This window comes from Poecilia latipinna, unplaced genomic scaffold (genome assembly GCF_001443285.1).
Source record: "Poecilia latipinna isolate Pla-1442-1.1 unplaced genomic scaffold, P_latipinna-1.0 Scaffold495, whole genome shotgun sequence".
NCBI classification, from domain to species: Eukaryota; Metazoa; Chordata; class Actinopteri; order Cyprinodontiformes; family Poeciliidae; genus Poecilia; species Poecilia latipinna.
Genome location: NW_015113111.1, coordinates 278,913 through 295,171, shown reverse-complemented (window position 1 = coordinate 295,171; position 16,259 = coordinate 278,913). Strand labels below are relative to the sequence as shown.

Genomic DNA, 16,259 nt, shown 5'->3' with positions numbered 1-16,259 from the left:
TAGAAAATGTCAGGAATGTATTAATCTGTTGCAATGCTGAAATTACTTAAATAATTACCACCTGGGTAGCTTTAAATTTTAGTTAAATAAACACTCTACATTTCTGTAGTATTGTGTAAATTCACACTTCAGCGTCTCCATTTCTCTTGACAACCACAGATATTTTTGTTCCAACCTGAGTTAACATACTGGAAAGCTTGTTTCATTTGTTTCTAAACATATGGAGTGGTAAGCTAACATTAGCATATCTGTTTTAGATCATTTTAGATAATTTGGCTCTCAATTAATTATGTCCAGGCAACACTTCAGCTGCAGCTGTCTCTCTTGTCTCCCTTTTGTTTCTTCGAAAGCAGAAGTAAATTAAAGTCTGCGTTGGTGAATTTTTTGTTCCAGTTACAACTTTCATGGACGTTTTAGTAGCTATAAAGTGTGGTTGCTGTATGAATGATTGATTATAGATTTAGTGCTACAAAACACGATCGTGGTCTCTCTCTCTCTCTCTCTCTGTGTCTCTCGCTCTCTCTGTCACACACACACTTGGTGACTTAACAAGACCTTTGTCAACATTGCTCCAAAGGGACGAGTTACAGCTCTGCGTCTGCCAATTTAATTGCCCTATGGTGATGTTTTGAGCTTAAATGCTTCCCGCAGATGAACATTCAGTGACATAATTGGTAATTTTTTTAAAAATTTGGGCAATTAGTGATCTTAGTTTTTAAAATGTACATACAATTTCTGTTTTATGGGAATATTAAATGACACATATATATTCTTTCAGTCAGATCGGACCTTGACATTATCCCCTCTTCTAGTTATTTTGGATTTCAGTTGGACTTTCATCCTTTAGAGCAGAAGTCCTCAAATCCAGGCCTCAAGGGCTGGTGTCCTGCAGCTTTTAGACGCGTCCCCGGTCCCACACGCCTCAATCATATGTTTGATTTACCAGTACTACTTCAGTCAAGTTCTCCAGAGTCCTGATTATGACCTCAAAAGTTACAGGACTCCGGTCCTCAAGGCCTGGAGTTGAAGACTCAAGCTTTAGAGTAAGGCCAGAAAAACAGAAAAGATTCACAGAAAATTAGATTTCTGTGGATCTAATTTTCACAGAGGCAGAAAGTTTTTAGTAAAGTTGTTGAAACATCTCACAAATACACCAACAGAGAAAAGTGCAAAGCAAAGATAAGTCTGGAAAGCTTGTTGCTACACAGACAGAGTGGCGTCTGAACGTGAATAAAATCAGAATTTTGTGATTTTAACTATGCATATGAAGTTGAAGAACAACTTTATAGCTGTACAAAGTTGTACTTTTTTCTACTTTCACAACCTCAAATATGTGCATATATCACAGATAATGTTTGAAAAAAATTATTGAACAAGTTACAGAGGAGCTATGTAGCTCTGTTAGACATGAACAGGATCCTGGTATATTTGTGTTTGGATATTTGGTAGCTCCTCTTGTTAGAATTTGCATAGATCATTTAAATTGGTTTCTTTCCAGACAAAGAAACTTTTGAACAAAGTTGACAAACTTCCAGTGGGTTCAAGGTTGTGAGTGGCTGTCCAGGTACTTAATGGAATAAAACAGGATGAACATCCCCAATGGGATCACTGGGCTAAATTTTTAACACCCAATTTACCCCAAGTTTCATCCATGAATCTTTAGTTTCAAGATGAAGTTGACGCTACCTCTAAATTCACAACAGTTGGTCAGCTACTTATTTAAGTAAAGCGCATAAATTTTGGAGCAGGGCCTTATTTCTTAATTGTCCCACTGCACTGATATAAAATTTGCCTCACTGTGGACGGTGGTGTCGCAGCATCTTCCCGTCTTTAGCCTTGAGCCTTGGTGGTTTCTGGCCTGTTCTTAAACACCGTCACCAATTTCCATCCATCTTTGGCTGAGAACTGGCGTCAGATATTTGGACTTTGCACAGAGTTTGGATATTCCAACAAGACACACACGGATCCAAACTAGTCAAGGACGGCTTTGTGAATGACCAGCCCAATGAATGGATTGTTCTTAAAAGTCGCGGTCATACCAGGAAACCGACTTAATTGCGGTCCACAAGTTGCGATGAAATGTTGGAGCTATTGGTCCCTGTCTAGATGGGCTTTTTCTACAGGTTAAGTGTCTTTGGAAATAATTTCCAATCTCAGTAGATCAGGTTGACCACGTTTCATCGCGTTCATGTTCAGAAAGTCCATTCTTTCCCTGCCTGGAAGTGGCTAAATAACAGAGAGAAAGAGCTCATTGTTGTGGAGAGGGTTGGATAGTGGCAGGCTGGATGATGTGTTCCTCTGCTTTACGTCGTAAAAGGGGAAACACATGTGTGCTTGTAGCGTTGTTAATAAGCTGTAGTGCAGAATGCCCCAGCGGCCCAGATGTTATGGACAAATGTCAAACAAACGCTCTTACTCCACTGTTGGAGTTGGCCCAGAAAAGCAAACTGTTGAGAGTGTCGCTGTGGAGAAAACAGAGCCTCAATTACACGTGATGAATGCTTTGCAGGACACTCATAATAATCCCCAGGAGGACTCGTGTGTACACATTTACTGACACAGAGAATGAAACCAAACATGGAGGATGCCAGCTGAAAAACTGTTAAGATAAACCATATTTTAAATGTTATGAAATCTCTTGTGGGAACACCAGAAATCTAACGAAAAGCAGACACAAAATGACTGCCCACTTGGCTCCTTGTCGATGCTTTCTGTCGGATAAACAAATCATTTAGAGTAGATGTCTTAATGATGCAGATAAAGGATGCTTCCAACCACAAAATCAAAATGTGGAACTGATTTTTGTAGTGGAGCAGAAACCGGAGTTAACGATAGACAATGATGAGACTTGATGGTTTAGAAAAGATTTTTTATTTTTTTTTTTTAAAGAAATTGCTTCACAAACTTTACTATATCGGCCCACCTGAAAGCATTTGCTCCAACATGTGTTGAGAACTATTTTCAGTTACATTGAAATGACAAAATATTTAGAGAAGAGCTCTCTAATAAAATGATACAGCTTGGGTTGAAGTTATCAGATATTTTTCATTTCACACAGCATGTTGATACAGATAATAGTCAGCTGATGCACAGTTCTACATGTTTTCCAAAGCTTCCCGGGTGTATACTCTCATATCTGTTTTGCATGCAATGCAGTAGGAATGGCTATAAGTGAATTCTGCTGCAGCAATGCTGTTCCACACATCTGATACTGCAGCAAGCTTTTTTGGACAATTCTACAGTTTGGGAGTTTCCACTTAAATGCCATAAATACCACACGAATGATGCTCAGGTGTCACAGGAAGACAGAAAAGTGATGTTACTTGATTTCATGCTATGCTATGCAATCTGCAGTGATGAAGATTTATATATCACAGTATCGCAAGTGCTTGAAGTTTTCTGATTAGTTCAGTTAACAGTCTTTCAAACCTTCACCACGAACGTACTGTTTCATAAACCTCTCTTCAATTATTCACTCTAATACCCATGTAGAATGTGTTTTTAGATACAGTAAAATACGGTGGCAAAATAAGACAAATGCAGAATTAAAGCAGCTAATTTTTCTTTTTTGTTACATTGATTACTGAGAGAACATTTTCTGCTGTGATGTGTTTTCAGTAAACATAGTTAGGTAAGCAATGAAAGATAACAAAATCTGTGGTTAAAACCCAGATCAATTACCCATAAATAGTCAAGGACATAAAGAATAAATGAAATTGTCTTTTCAGTACAGACAACACACATTTATTTTCTCAATCATTCATCAACATTAACATCACAATCTCATTCTGGAGAAACCAAAGAGATTTTTTTTTTGTTTTGTTTTTTTAAAGAATGTGTACTTTGTGAAATATGATATTTGTGTTATTTTGGAATCATTCCCTGTCGTGTTCCTCAGCTGCGGCCCTGCCCACACCTGGAGCAGGATGTCCTCGGCGACTGTCTCTCCATGCAGCAGCTGCAGAGCTCCAGCTCCTCGCTCCAGATCTACAACGGCAAAGATGTTCGTTCCCCCGCACTCTGTCCAGACATCTTCACAGGTACGCAGACTGCAGAGTAGCACCTTCCCTGTGAAAGCATTTTACTGATTATTTTTGTTGCTTTTAATGAAGCATTTTAAAATAACACACTTTTTGTTGTCTTGTTCCAGTTAGAAGATGTGTCATCATTAGAGATGGCTCAACGCGCTTTTTCTTTATTTTCCTGTCATCAGAACTGAGAAAAAAAAAAAGTTTATTTTACAGTAGCTTCCCATGGAGGCTGACAGAGAACAGACATCAGGTCACTTTCCCATCTCCCTGTCGCTGTACTTTTACTTGTTTCCTGCATTGTGATTGATCCCAACCAGTCGGCTGTATGACAAGCAGTCCATTTCTCTGGAGAACGCAATAAATGTTGAAATGTGGTCCAAAATAAATCAGCCTCTGAGAGGAAAACTGAGTTGCTCTGTATTTGTACCACAGAGTACTCCATGTCTTTGTTTATAAACTGCATTCAGTCTTTCTTTTTCCTGATGTTTGACAAAAAATATGTGCAGTTTAAGCTGATTGTTGAAGGTTCTCCAAATTCTGACTTGAATAACTGGGCAGCAAAGGCACTAACACGCTGTTCTGTGTTTGCAGAGTTTGAATGACAATTGACAGCTTCTTCAGTTGCAATCATCCTCACTTTCTCTACAGCCACTGAATTCAGACAGAATTTTTAAGTGCCTGCCATGCAGTGTTTAGTCCGGGACGACATGCAATCCTTGTCAAAGACTAAAACTTGATCCCCCAACCGACTGTTTTATATTCTTGTCAACTTCTTGCCATGAATGAAAACATTCTTTCATTTCTTCCAATCAAATCGAATATTTGTGGCCAGCTGACCTGCAACAGTGACACAGGGGCTTATAAAGACTAATGACAGCAGTGCATTTCAATGTATTTTATAGCACAACACGAATGGCTGTAAAATTGTAAAAATGAAAATAAAATACTCTTTAGAAATGTTTTATAAAGAAAGGTATGAAGGGTTTCGATTATTTACACATTACTTCCGATCAACAGTTGAGCGTTTTCACCGTGCTTAAGTCTTAAAAAGAAAATGTTGCAACCACACAGTCCAGCTTGACTTGTGTTTCATTGCAGTCATGTTGTCCTTGCTGCTTATCATGTAGTGCAAAAGGCTGCAAACAGGAGGTTAATGTAGGCATGCAAGGTCTTTAAATGTCCAGTTTTCTGCTTGACATGTTTGGCTCCCTTTGAAAGCGAACATCTCGGTGGACTGAGTGAGCAAGAGAAATAAATGGATTACAGCAATCTAGGAGACACGAGAGAGATGCCCCGCAGCTTCCGTTTATGGACACATCTGTCCCTGTTTTCTGCTTGTAGTTCGTCCAGGCTCCCTGTCGTTTTCGGTTATTGCTGCTGGATCTCCTCTGACATCAGCGAACGCTCAACTTTTCCCTGAACGTCAAACAGAGTCTTGGTTCCTAAATCGCTCCTTCCCGTCGTCTTTAGGTGGATGCTGCTTGTTCTCATGCTTTAACAGGTTTAAAGGCCTCCAAGGGGCTTCCTCGTAAGCAAGCACCAAATTAGGCACTACTTAGTGCAGCAAAGACGTTGCAGCCTTGTGGTTTGGATTCAGGATTCCAATTTACATGAGTTTCACTTTGTTTGATGGCTTATAGGAAGCATGAAAGAAATGGGGAAGGGCTGGCAGGTATCCAGTCATTAACGTTTGCAGGGCAGAAAGTGAGTCACGGTTCCAGTAAGAGTTAAACGTGCTTTCCTGTTAGCTGATTATAAGTCTGCACCTATTTACACGTCTGCAGTGAGGCTTACGAGAAACCCCTCTGTGCTTTATGGGGGATGATTATGGTGTTCCCTGATATACCTGCGTCGACTTATCAGAGCTGAGAACAGAGGTCGACATATTCTGATTGTACAGCTGGAGGGACTTGCATCAGTATGCGGCGTCAATGTATTTTATTGGGCTGACATGACTGTGAAATGTGAGGAAAGGTTTTTTTTTTTCAAGCAAATCTGAAAAGCGTGGCGTGCATATTTGCTAAGGCCCCTTTAGTCTGATACACTGAAATAAAATTCAGTGCAACATTGCCTTCAAAATGCATCTTTTTAGTCGATGTTATTCGCTTTTGAGCGACGTGATCTCACTGTAAGGGCATCTTTTCTGTGATGGTTTCTGAAGTTTATCAGCACAATTCAACAATATGTCCAGGATGTAAGGTGAAAGCCCACAACATGCATCAACCTGGTAACACTTGGACAGTGGCACCATCATGTTGTGAGTGAAGCTGGTCATAGCTGATGAGCAGACAAATAGAAATAAAAACAAGAAAGCTGTTTGAGGCTGCACAAGAAGGAGACCAGTATTAAGACTCATCTTCCAGCAGGATAATGACTAAACAAACGGAATGAGCGGCATTATGGTGGTTTAGATCAAAGAACATTCATAAGAACGAGATCGAATGGCCCAGTCAAAGTCCACACCTTATTCCAAATGAGAATCTGTGGCCAGAGCTGAAACTATCAGACAGTGTCTGTTTAATCACACTTGGCTCTGGTTGATTTTCAAGAAGAAGCAGGGAAAGACTTTTGTTTTGGGGCTTGAAAAGCTGCTAGAAACATGTAGTTCCTAAAAGACTTGCATCTGCAGTTACAAAGTAAATATGCCTGCAATGCATTTGATTTATTTTCAAAGGATTTTGAAAAATAAAAAAGAAAAAAAATCATGTTATTTTCCTCACTTTGCAGTTTTCCTCTGCTTTATATGAATTGGCGAAAAAGATGTGAAGTCTAGTTCTTGGTCTCACACGGTGGCATATTTTCAGTGCTCCTTGAAAAATTCGCATAGTAAATTGTTCTTTGTTAAACTAAAAAAAAAAAAGATAAAACTTTGGCAATTAGAGTTATTATTTGTCAAATCTTTTGCCCGTGTGATAGCAAATGATGAGTCTAGAGGTAAAAAGGTTTAAGGTTTGTGACTTATTATTAATGAATCAGTGCAGTATCAGATCGGTCTGCAAAAGCCAAAAGCGTTTTTTTTTCTTCCCTCCATCTTCTCCTTTGCTCCAATTTTTGTTGCAGTTTAACTGTTCCAGACAGTTAGTGCTCACTTACTGACTGCCATGAAAGAAATCAGAGTAGATTTACAGTCAGAGGAGAGAAAGAGTTGATCAAGTTGATTCAATGCTAACTAGATTTGTTGTCAGGAATGGGAAGTTCTGGGCCGAATGGGCCTCCAGAGGAACACTTCTCCTAAGTTGATGAAATTGAACTGCTGGAAAATTATTGTTTTTGAAAGCTTAGAAGCAGCGGAGCAGATTTGTAGGAAGAATTGTCTGTGTAAATCTTAGACGTATGCGCGATGCGGTAAGAAATGAAAAGCAATTTTGGAGAAAATATGCTCAGGCACAAATGGCCAAAACCTGATGGTTCCAGCTTCTCTGCTTTATCCTTTAAACTCAACACCTTCGGGCTTAAAATTCCTAGCCAGAGCAAACAAGAAGATTTCAAGATGTCACCTTGGGATCTTGAAACTGGGCAAGAGTCGTTTACGGGAGAAAAATATCAAGAGAAATTTGATATTGACAGTTTAAAGCTTGTGGAATGATTTGCACTTAACAACACTTTTCCTCTTGAAATAGAAGAAAAGCTGGCACCATGCAGCCCGAGTATGAAATAACGGTTCCCCCTAACGGTACTGTGCCAAAAACTATAAATTAAATAACCTTAAAGCGGAGCGTTTCTAAATGAAACATTTTGACATTTTCCTTTGGTAACTTCTACAAAGTTCTACGATTCATGCTCACTATTCGAACATATGTTCTAATTTAGCCGATTAGTGGATAATAGGAAAAAAGCGGAACCAGGCCAAGTCCCTGTGGCAGCACAAACAATGTACCTTAAATTATAAACAGCACAAACAAGGAACATTTTCTTCTGCAAAGCACAGTGATTGGATGAAGGTTGTCAAAACAAAACCCTGTTACCATGAAATGGCTTTTAATTTGCTCAAAGGAAAAGACTGCGTGCAGGACCCTTGAGTTTATCTGGCACGTTTACCGAATTAGCTTTGTTTGTCTTTCAGGCCTGTACGCTGGCTCCAGCAACCCCCATCAGAGCGCCTCGGTGGAGCTCCTCTCCCATGCCCCCAACCCTGCCTCCGTCACAGACCTGCCCTCCCGACAGCACCGCCTGGATCGGGACCTCGGCAGCCCTCATCACCTGTCCCCTCTGGCATCCATGGATGGCGCAAGGGACGGGTGAGTCCTCGCCCGCTCACGTCCCGCTGGATGCGAAACAAACAGCTTGTAGATGTGGAAATGCGTCACACTCGGCTCAATATGGGTCACAGTAAGGGATTAGAGAATTATAAATGTGTCATCGGGGTGGGAAGCACAAACATTAATCTGTTAAAAAAAAGACTGAGCTTGTCCTGAATAATGAGGGGAAAAAAATACAAAAAAAACCCCCAAAACATAATCTTGTCAGAATCCTGTCATAGAACCAAAACTGACTCACTTTCCATGTGCTAAAACTAGTCACATTGCAGAAAAAACAGTCAAATTGAGTCAAACCTTTGAACATACATGCGAGCAACATCAAAAAAGAGACACCTACTTTGTCATAGTCAGTCCAAGATTGTATCAAATCATTTCATGTAGCGACACACTTCCTGAAAACCTCGTCTCCCACCAGCTAACTCACCATTCTCTATTCAGCAGAAGTCGTGTTACAGTTCAATAGTGAAGCGACAACTTATAGTCCAACTCAATTTGTTTTGCTTGATGTCAGTTCTATGTGAAATGGACTTTTTCTAAGTTTTATATATAGTTATGCTCAAAACAGACCTGAGCTGTTGCCTTGATTATTTCCTTGAATCTCCCATAGCTGAGTGGATACTCCCACAAAGGGTCACCTACTTCCACTCACCCTATTCAGCTCCTCCAGACTAGCAGCAGCAATTAGCAAACCTGGTGAAAAGCAAGACTGATGGACAGCTCATTGTACAGACTACGTTCAATCTGGAGGGACTCAGACAGAAAGAAAGCGATTAAAAAGTTTATTGACAAGTAAACATTAAAATTCTTTGCCGTTCAGGCCCCGGCCGAGGACGTCGAGCTGAAACGGCGATAAGGTCCTTATCAACTGGAGCTCGGTCAATGATTGGCCTTGATGAGGCTTGGTCCAGCGCTGATAGGTCCAGGGAGATGAGGGGGAGGCGCTGATTGATGAGGCAGGTGTAGCAAGAGTCTTCCAGACTGAATTTGCGCCTAAGCTTCATTTTGAGTCAAACCCTCCTAAGAATAGTTTAAAGTCATACTTGAGACGTACACAATTTTTTTTAACAACTAAAGGTCACATGGTTACTTGGCTATGACATAACCAAGTAATAGTATAACTTGGTTAACTTGCTTTAAAGTAGTAAAACACTGCCTGTAATAACTGTTGGCTCTTGCACACAATGTGACGTCGCCTCTGCTCCTATTATCATGGCTACTTACAGCAGAAAGGATTATAAAACATTTTGATTTTAATGTTATATCTGATCTGCATATAAACAATTAGAAATTGACAAAATGGAACCAAAGCCCAAACACAAGTAGTAGAACTCAATATATTTAAAAACTGACTAGGTTTCAAATTCTTAAAATGACCATTAACATGCATACCTCTGGTGCAGTTGTCCACTGTGTGCATTCAAATCCTTTTGGGATCCCAAGTTCAGCAGGGGACTCGGAGCGGTCGCAAAGACCTATTTTGCCCTGAACCTGCTCTGTAGTTTGTGTCCGCAACAGTTTATTACACAACAGCCTTGCATCATTTGTGAGGCTATCTGCCTGCAAATAGCCTCGCAAAAACGTAGGATCAGCAACACTTTGTAAACTCCCTCCATCGCTACACTTTTCCCCCTCTGCTTCCTTTGTCTTCCACATCTTACTCATCTTGAATCCAGGCCGAACCCTCTTGGATCACGTTGGGCCAAAGCCTCGTGGTCCTGCTGAGACAACAGCTTGGCTTTCGTCCTGGAAACAAAGTGCATAACCTCTAAGAACACCCCTCATGGGAAGAGGGGTAGCTCTGGTCACCACAAGGTCAGCGTTGACGCACGACCAGCTCTGTTTTGAGGCGGACCCAGTTTATGCTTGCATGAGAGTGAACTGTCAAGCACTGTGACGTATCATCTGGTTTTTCCTCCGCTGCGTCTCTCTGGATAATCCTGCCAAAGGGTGCCACAATGCTGCTGTTCATCAATCTCAGTTAAATGACATTAAATAAAACAATAACTTGCATTTTATTACAGTATCGCAAAAGGTGATGGGTCTTTGTCAAAGCCTAAAATAGAAGCAGTGTATCCATCTTCTGATGGCTACTTCCAACAGGTTTGTGCAGCATGTTAGAAAAGTCAGACCATCTCAAACTGGTTCCTTGAACATGACAAGTAGTGCGCTGTAATTTAATGGCCTCGTCCTTCCAGCTCTCAATCCAATAGAGCATATTTGGGATGTGGATGAACAGGAGATTCACAGCATACATGTGCAGCTGATAAATCTGCAGCAACTTTGCGATGCCATCATGTAAAAGATGGACCATAATCTCTGAGGAAACTTTTCCCAACCGTGTCGCATTTTTCCCACAGTAAATTAGGGCGGGTTCTGAAGACAAAAGGAGGCCTATTCCAGAAGTAGAAAAGTGTACCTAATAAAGTGAACAATAAGTGTAATATTGTTATTCCAGCTTTGATTCAGATCGTTTGTCCTGCTTTACATTACGCAGATAATACAAAAAACCTGCCGAAGTCCAACTATGATGCAAAAGGATGCTCCACCCTCCTTTCTCTTCTACCTGTTTTGCTCAGCATGTTTCCTATTAGAGATGATGATTTCCCCAGAGAGCAGAGTAATGGAGTCCGGGTGTTGTCAGAGAGCTGAGCGTGAACCACACAAAGAAACCAGAGAGAAAACTTTTTCTTTTTTTACTTTCAAAAATATTGGGAAACGCTGGGCTTGGGTCGTAAAATATCTTGCAAAAGACATTGCTTCACAAATTCATTGTTTCTTTAGCTTAAGTGATCCACACTGAGTGTCTCAGGTTCCATCTTTTTCTTACATGTGTGCTGTTTGCACTTACATGTGTGTAGTTGCATGTGGAAGGTGAGTTTACATGTAGTAGTCCAGGAAACACGCGAGGCCGCTTGTGATTGTGGGCTACAGAGCAGGCCTCTTAGCATCCAGTACAGCCATCGTGGTGAGGCAGGCGTGGCGTAAAACTTGGAACAGCCTGGAAGCATCTGGAAGGTGGTGTGTTGTTTCAAGCTTTGAAAGTAGGAGGTGAACGCTGTCAAAATTACGTCGCGGTTTCTGTAGCTCCTTTCTCAACAGCATGCACAATTACCGTTGCGAGGACAGTGAGAAGGACCTGAGTAAGAGGATACTGAGTTACACAGGAGGGGTGACATATTAGATTTGAGACTTTGGTCTTGTTGTTTTGGGTTTCTTGATGAGGAACATGTGATCGTGGTCATGTTTGTGTGGTTAGAATCCCCCTTTATCCTTACTTTTAACCTAAATCCTCAAATAGGTAATCTAACTTGTTCACTTGGATCTTGGTGACTGTTTTTTGTTTTTTTTATCGTGCACATATTTCAGATGTGCTGACAAGATTGCAGCAATTTCCACATGACCAGATTTAGTCAAATCTAGACATTTAACCCAGAACACACACGCGCCATGTCGTTCTTATCTCATGATCACACATTATGGTCGGTGGGCGGGTTGAGGAGTCGAAAAGCGAGTGACCTGCATAAGACGTCTACTTCCATTTGTCAGAAGATGGAGCATTTGATGCGCATTTAAAGCCTCGGGTATTCGGCCTGCCGCCAAGGTCAATATCAGCCCCGGCACTTGTTTTTCCCAAAAGGTTCTGGAGGACATTAGACATTTTGAGAAAATTATCAAACTTAACCTGCCTCTTGTGTGGCACCCTCTGACCTCCTGGTTAAATGTGTTTACTCTGGCTCAAATGGCTCATTTAGACAATTTTACTTAGTCAATACAAGAGTCATTTTTCTAAGGCTAATATTAAGATTATGCCGGTCAGAATGGATTTGGCAGTCGGCGCGGGCCGGCTGTTGAAGAGATCGGTGGTAAATGTTGTGATTCACTGCTGCAGCCATATGTGGTTATATAATTGCAGGACGGCGAGGACGGGGGGAACTGCCTTCACCTGCATATTGATATTAGAGCCCCTCTGTAAATATTAGTCTGAGGCGGTTTGATACCTAGGCAGTGACTGACACGGGCTAATTGAATTAAAGTGGCAGCATAGAGCTACATTAAGTCCCTGTTCTGAAGGGAGTCCTTTATAAGCCTTCACTGCCTGTTTTCCAGCCATTATCTTCACAAAGATCCTGCAAAGGAGATTCAGCATTACAAACCAAATGGCAAACATTTTTTTTCGAGGTCACTAATGGCAGCATGTGGTCTGTCGCTCGTTTTGCGGTCCGCAGTTAATGCCGGGCTTGTTCCTGGGATCAAGATACAATGAGGTTTTTAAGTCATGTTTTCAAAACCTGTAGGAATAAAAGACTAGAAAACAAAACACGTTTACACGTTTATAGCAGTTTTCGAGTAGATGTGCTTTTGTGAGGTGTAATGTACATTTGTGTTGCTCTACTTATTCTAAAGTGATACAAGAGCAACCAAAGAAAATCATTAACCTCAAAACTCCTTTAAACAACCTTATGGGAGCAGAAGTACAAGAGACATGGCAGCTATGACGTGCTTATAAAGACACTATACACTGTAAAAAAATAAAATAAAATTTCAAAAGGGCACTTTTTTTTTTTCCAAAGGGAGAAAATGGCATGCACTCTAGCACCCCCTAGTGTCTATCTGTGCACTTCCCTCTTGGACACTGACAAACAGCTGGGAGAAAGAATACTTTCAACTCTTTTCCCATCGCCTATAAGAAATAACAAATTTGCCGTTGTTGGAAAAAACATCCACCATTCTTATTAAGGTAACATTTTCGAAACTGCAGCTGACGGAGAAGCTTTAACTGAATTAATCTGATAATATTAGCATGTTATGCCTTAGTTACTCCAAAAGCAGAATGCTAATAGGTAAAATATTCAGCTCAATGAACTTCTGCTTAAGTCTATTTATATATACATCAAAATACTAACAGATTCCAGACTCAATTAACTATGCACAAAGCTTACTTAAGAAAGACTCTGGCGGCTTACTGGCAGCTTTTTGAAACAGTGGAAATTATTAAAGATGGATGCTTTGACACTCTCTCTCTGTAACTCTATCCAGAACCCCGATGGAGCTCAGGACATTCTTCTATTCTTCTGCCCTGTAGGGTTGGCTTAGCTTTAGCTTAGCTTTGGGCAGAATCCCATTGTCTTCTCCAAGGCAGTGTTTTAATTCTCTAACCAGAAACAGACATGTTCCCAACAATATGTGCCAAAGAAGCCTCTGTCATCCATCAGTTGGGGCTTACAGGCTAGCTACAAAGAAGGAGCTGGGATGGGGATTGAGGTCTGATCCCAAGTCCCTAGAGGGACAGTTAGCTGCAGGTGAACGAACACGAACCAGGAGCAGTGCAGAACAGTTCATGAATCTTCAGGCTTTTTGCTTTCTCGTCTGTCCAGCCATATAAAGAGTAACTTCATTTTAATGAGACTCTTTGTGATGTTTATGAACAGCAGTTTAGATGAATGCACCTGGAAATACAAGTGTTCTGGCTTTTTTTTTTCTTATTTTGCTGAGCAAATCTAATGAACAGAGGTGTAGCTGGTACTTAGAAGGATGTTCCGTTTAGTTTTAAAGTCTTCCCATTAAACATTTTTTTCTGGCAGTATTTGTCCCCATTTGCACTCTCCAGTACACACTTAGCAGGCCATTGTCAGGGTTTCTACACAGGCTTGAAAAGTGTGGAAAGTGAGGACTTTGGTTTAAGTATTTTATAGGTTTGGATACAGATACAGGAACACAGGCTACAAAGGAAATGTTTGGATTTTCAATGTTTATTTTTTCCCCCATTAGGAATATGTTACATTTTTGAACATCTACATCAAATTTCCTCAAACCAGTGTGCTATTTTTTAAAATAACAGAAAGGGAATAGTTGTATCCATCAATCAATACATCGTTAATCAGCAGTCCACTCATCCATGTCAATCTGTCTTTCAAATGTCCATTGGTCCTATTGTTGTTTTTGCAGATTTTCTTTTTCTTTTTTTTTTTTTGCCTGAATACTGTAGAAGTTTGTATAATTCTGAGATTTTTTTTTTTTTTTTGATTAACATAAACAATGACTCACAGATTGGGAAATTTGGCAATTTGTGCCAGGAAATTATAAAACGTTGACCTAGAAAAGGTGTAGCAACCACGCATTAGACGTTTCACACTCTGGATATTCTCTGCTTTTATGAAATATTGCCCCTCAAATGCGATATTTTCCATTTCATTCATCTGCCAACTCCAGATTGAACAAATCCTAAGGCCAGTAATCAGATTGCTTTGTCATCCCAAGAGGACTGGAGCGGACTGGAGAAATAAAACAAAGTTGCACAGGACGATCAGTGAGAATGAATTTGCGGCGATAGATGAATGTGGCACATGAAAGATCTTCCTCATACCTGGAGCCTGAGATGCTTTTAGGCCAGCCAAACAAGCAAAATCAGGGCACGGAGCAGCTGGCAGTGATTAGCTTGTGATTCACTTTAGCTGCACATAGAGGCAGCTTGTAAAAATATGAACAGTATAACTGTTTCCTGAGTTTGCGCTGACAGCAGCTCCCAGGGGAACTCTGCTCTCTACAGGAACACATGGCTGTACTCTGGGACTGTGCCAACACATGAATTAGTAAAGATTGCTAACAGCTAGCTTCTTCTGGGCTGCAGTCGGACAAGTTGCCACACAAGCATCCTCGGCTTTTGATGAACATGAAGTCGAATGTAACGCTTCCTGATGTCATTTTGACTTTTGGATAGTCAAAGGAAAGCAAATTGTTTACATTCTCCGCAACTGTGCTTTGTATGAAAAACATTTTGAGTTGCCAGTGCTGCAACCAGTTTTAGTTTGTGTCAAACTTATACGAGTAGGAATTCTGTAAGGTTAGATGTTCTTTGATCATTTACATAAAAAATATGTTAATATACATAGTTCCCACCATATTTTAACAAATGTATCGAAAAATGTCAGACATCAGATCTAAATATATTTTCTTATTCCTATTACTTACTGAAATAAGATGAATAGGCTCATTTTCTAAATTTTGTAAAATTCTGAAGTTTGTGTACATTTTCTTTTTTTTCCCTTTTAAATTGTAAAGCTTTGATCAAATGTTTTGGCTATCCTTCTACAAACTTCTCACAATAAATAGCTTGAGTTTTGCCCTACTCCTCCTGATAAGAGCTGAGTCAGGTTTGTTGGTTGATTTGCTCACATAAACCTTTTTAATTATGCCTGAATATTCGGGGCTTTGGGAGGTACACGGCAAAGCATTGATTTTGTTGCCTTTAAATCACTTTGTAGCTAATATTTGGTAATTGTCAAGTTGGAAAACCCATTTGTGCCCAAGCTTTAACTTTCTGGCTATTGTCTCAAGATGTTGCTTAAATATGTCATAAATAATCCGTATTCTTTCCTTCTTTCATAAGGAAAGAATACAGATTCTTTCCTTATGATGATATCTTACGAGGTGCTCAACTCCCTTTTGCAGTAAAACACTCATGCAACCTGAAGCTGCCATCTCTATTCTCCACAGTGGAGATTGTTTTCTTAGGATTATACGCTCTCCCCGCCGCCCCCCCTGAATGTAAAGGTCATTACGGTCAAACAGCTCAATTTTAGTTTAATCATACAACAGGACAGGTCTCCAAAAGTAACACCTTTGTCCCTGTGTGTATCAGCAAACTATAATCTAGCTTTTTGTGACGCTTTTGGACAAATGGGTTCTTCTTTGCTGAGCGGCCTGATAGCCCATGTCATTAAAGAATTTGTTTCACTGTGGATGATGTCATTCTCGTAACCATCTTCAGTCAGCATTTCTAAGATGCTGCAGTAAAACAACATTTTTATAATAAAATCGTTGTAATGAATTATTTTAATTCAGAGGTTCCCAAACTGTGGGGTGCGCCCCCTAGGGGGGTGCGCCGTGCCATTGCAGGGTGGGGGGGCGCGGGAAGCCGTCTGGATGAAAAAAAAAAAAAAAAAAAAAAACACCTCAACGCTGTTTGCGG

At 40.4% G+C, this 16,259-nt stretch overlaps 1 protein-coding gene across 3 annotated transcripts in view; it reads left to right on the top strand.

The window, feature by feature from the left end:
• The window catches only part of LOC106952155 (zinc finger protein GLIS1-like), a 65,321-nt gene that overhangs the window by 39,242 nt on the left and 9,820 nt on the right, over nt 1-16,259 (top strand). For all 3 annotated transcript variants that reach the window (XM_015040092.1, XM_015040091.1, XM_015040090.1), the window contains exons 5-6: nt 3,899-4,040; nt 8,095-8,269. In XM_015040092.1, the coding sequence (XP_014895578.1) occupies nt 3,899-4,040; nt 8,095-8,269 (317 nt within the window). The remainder of the gene's footprint in view (nt 1-3,898; nt 4,041-8,094; nt 8,270-16,259) is intronic.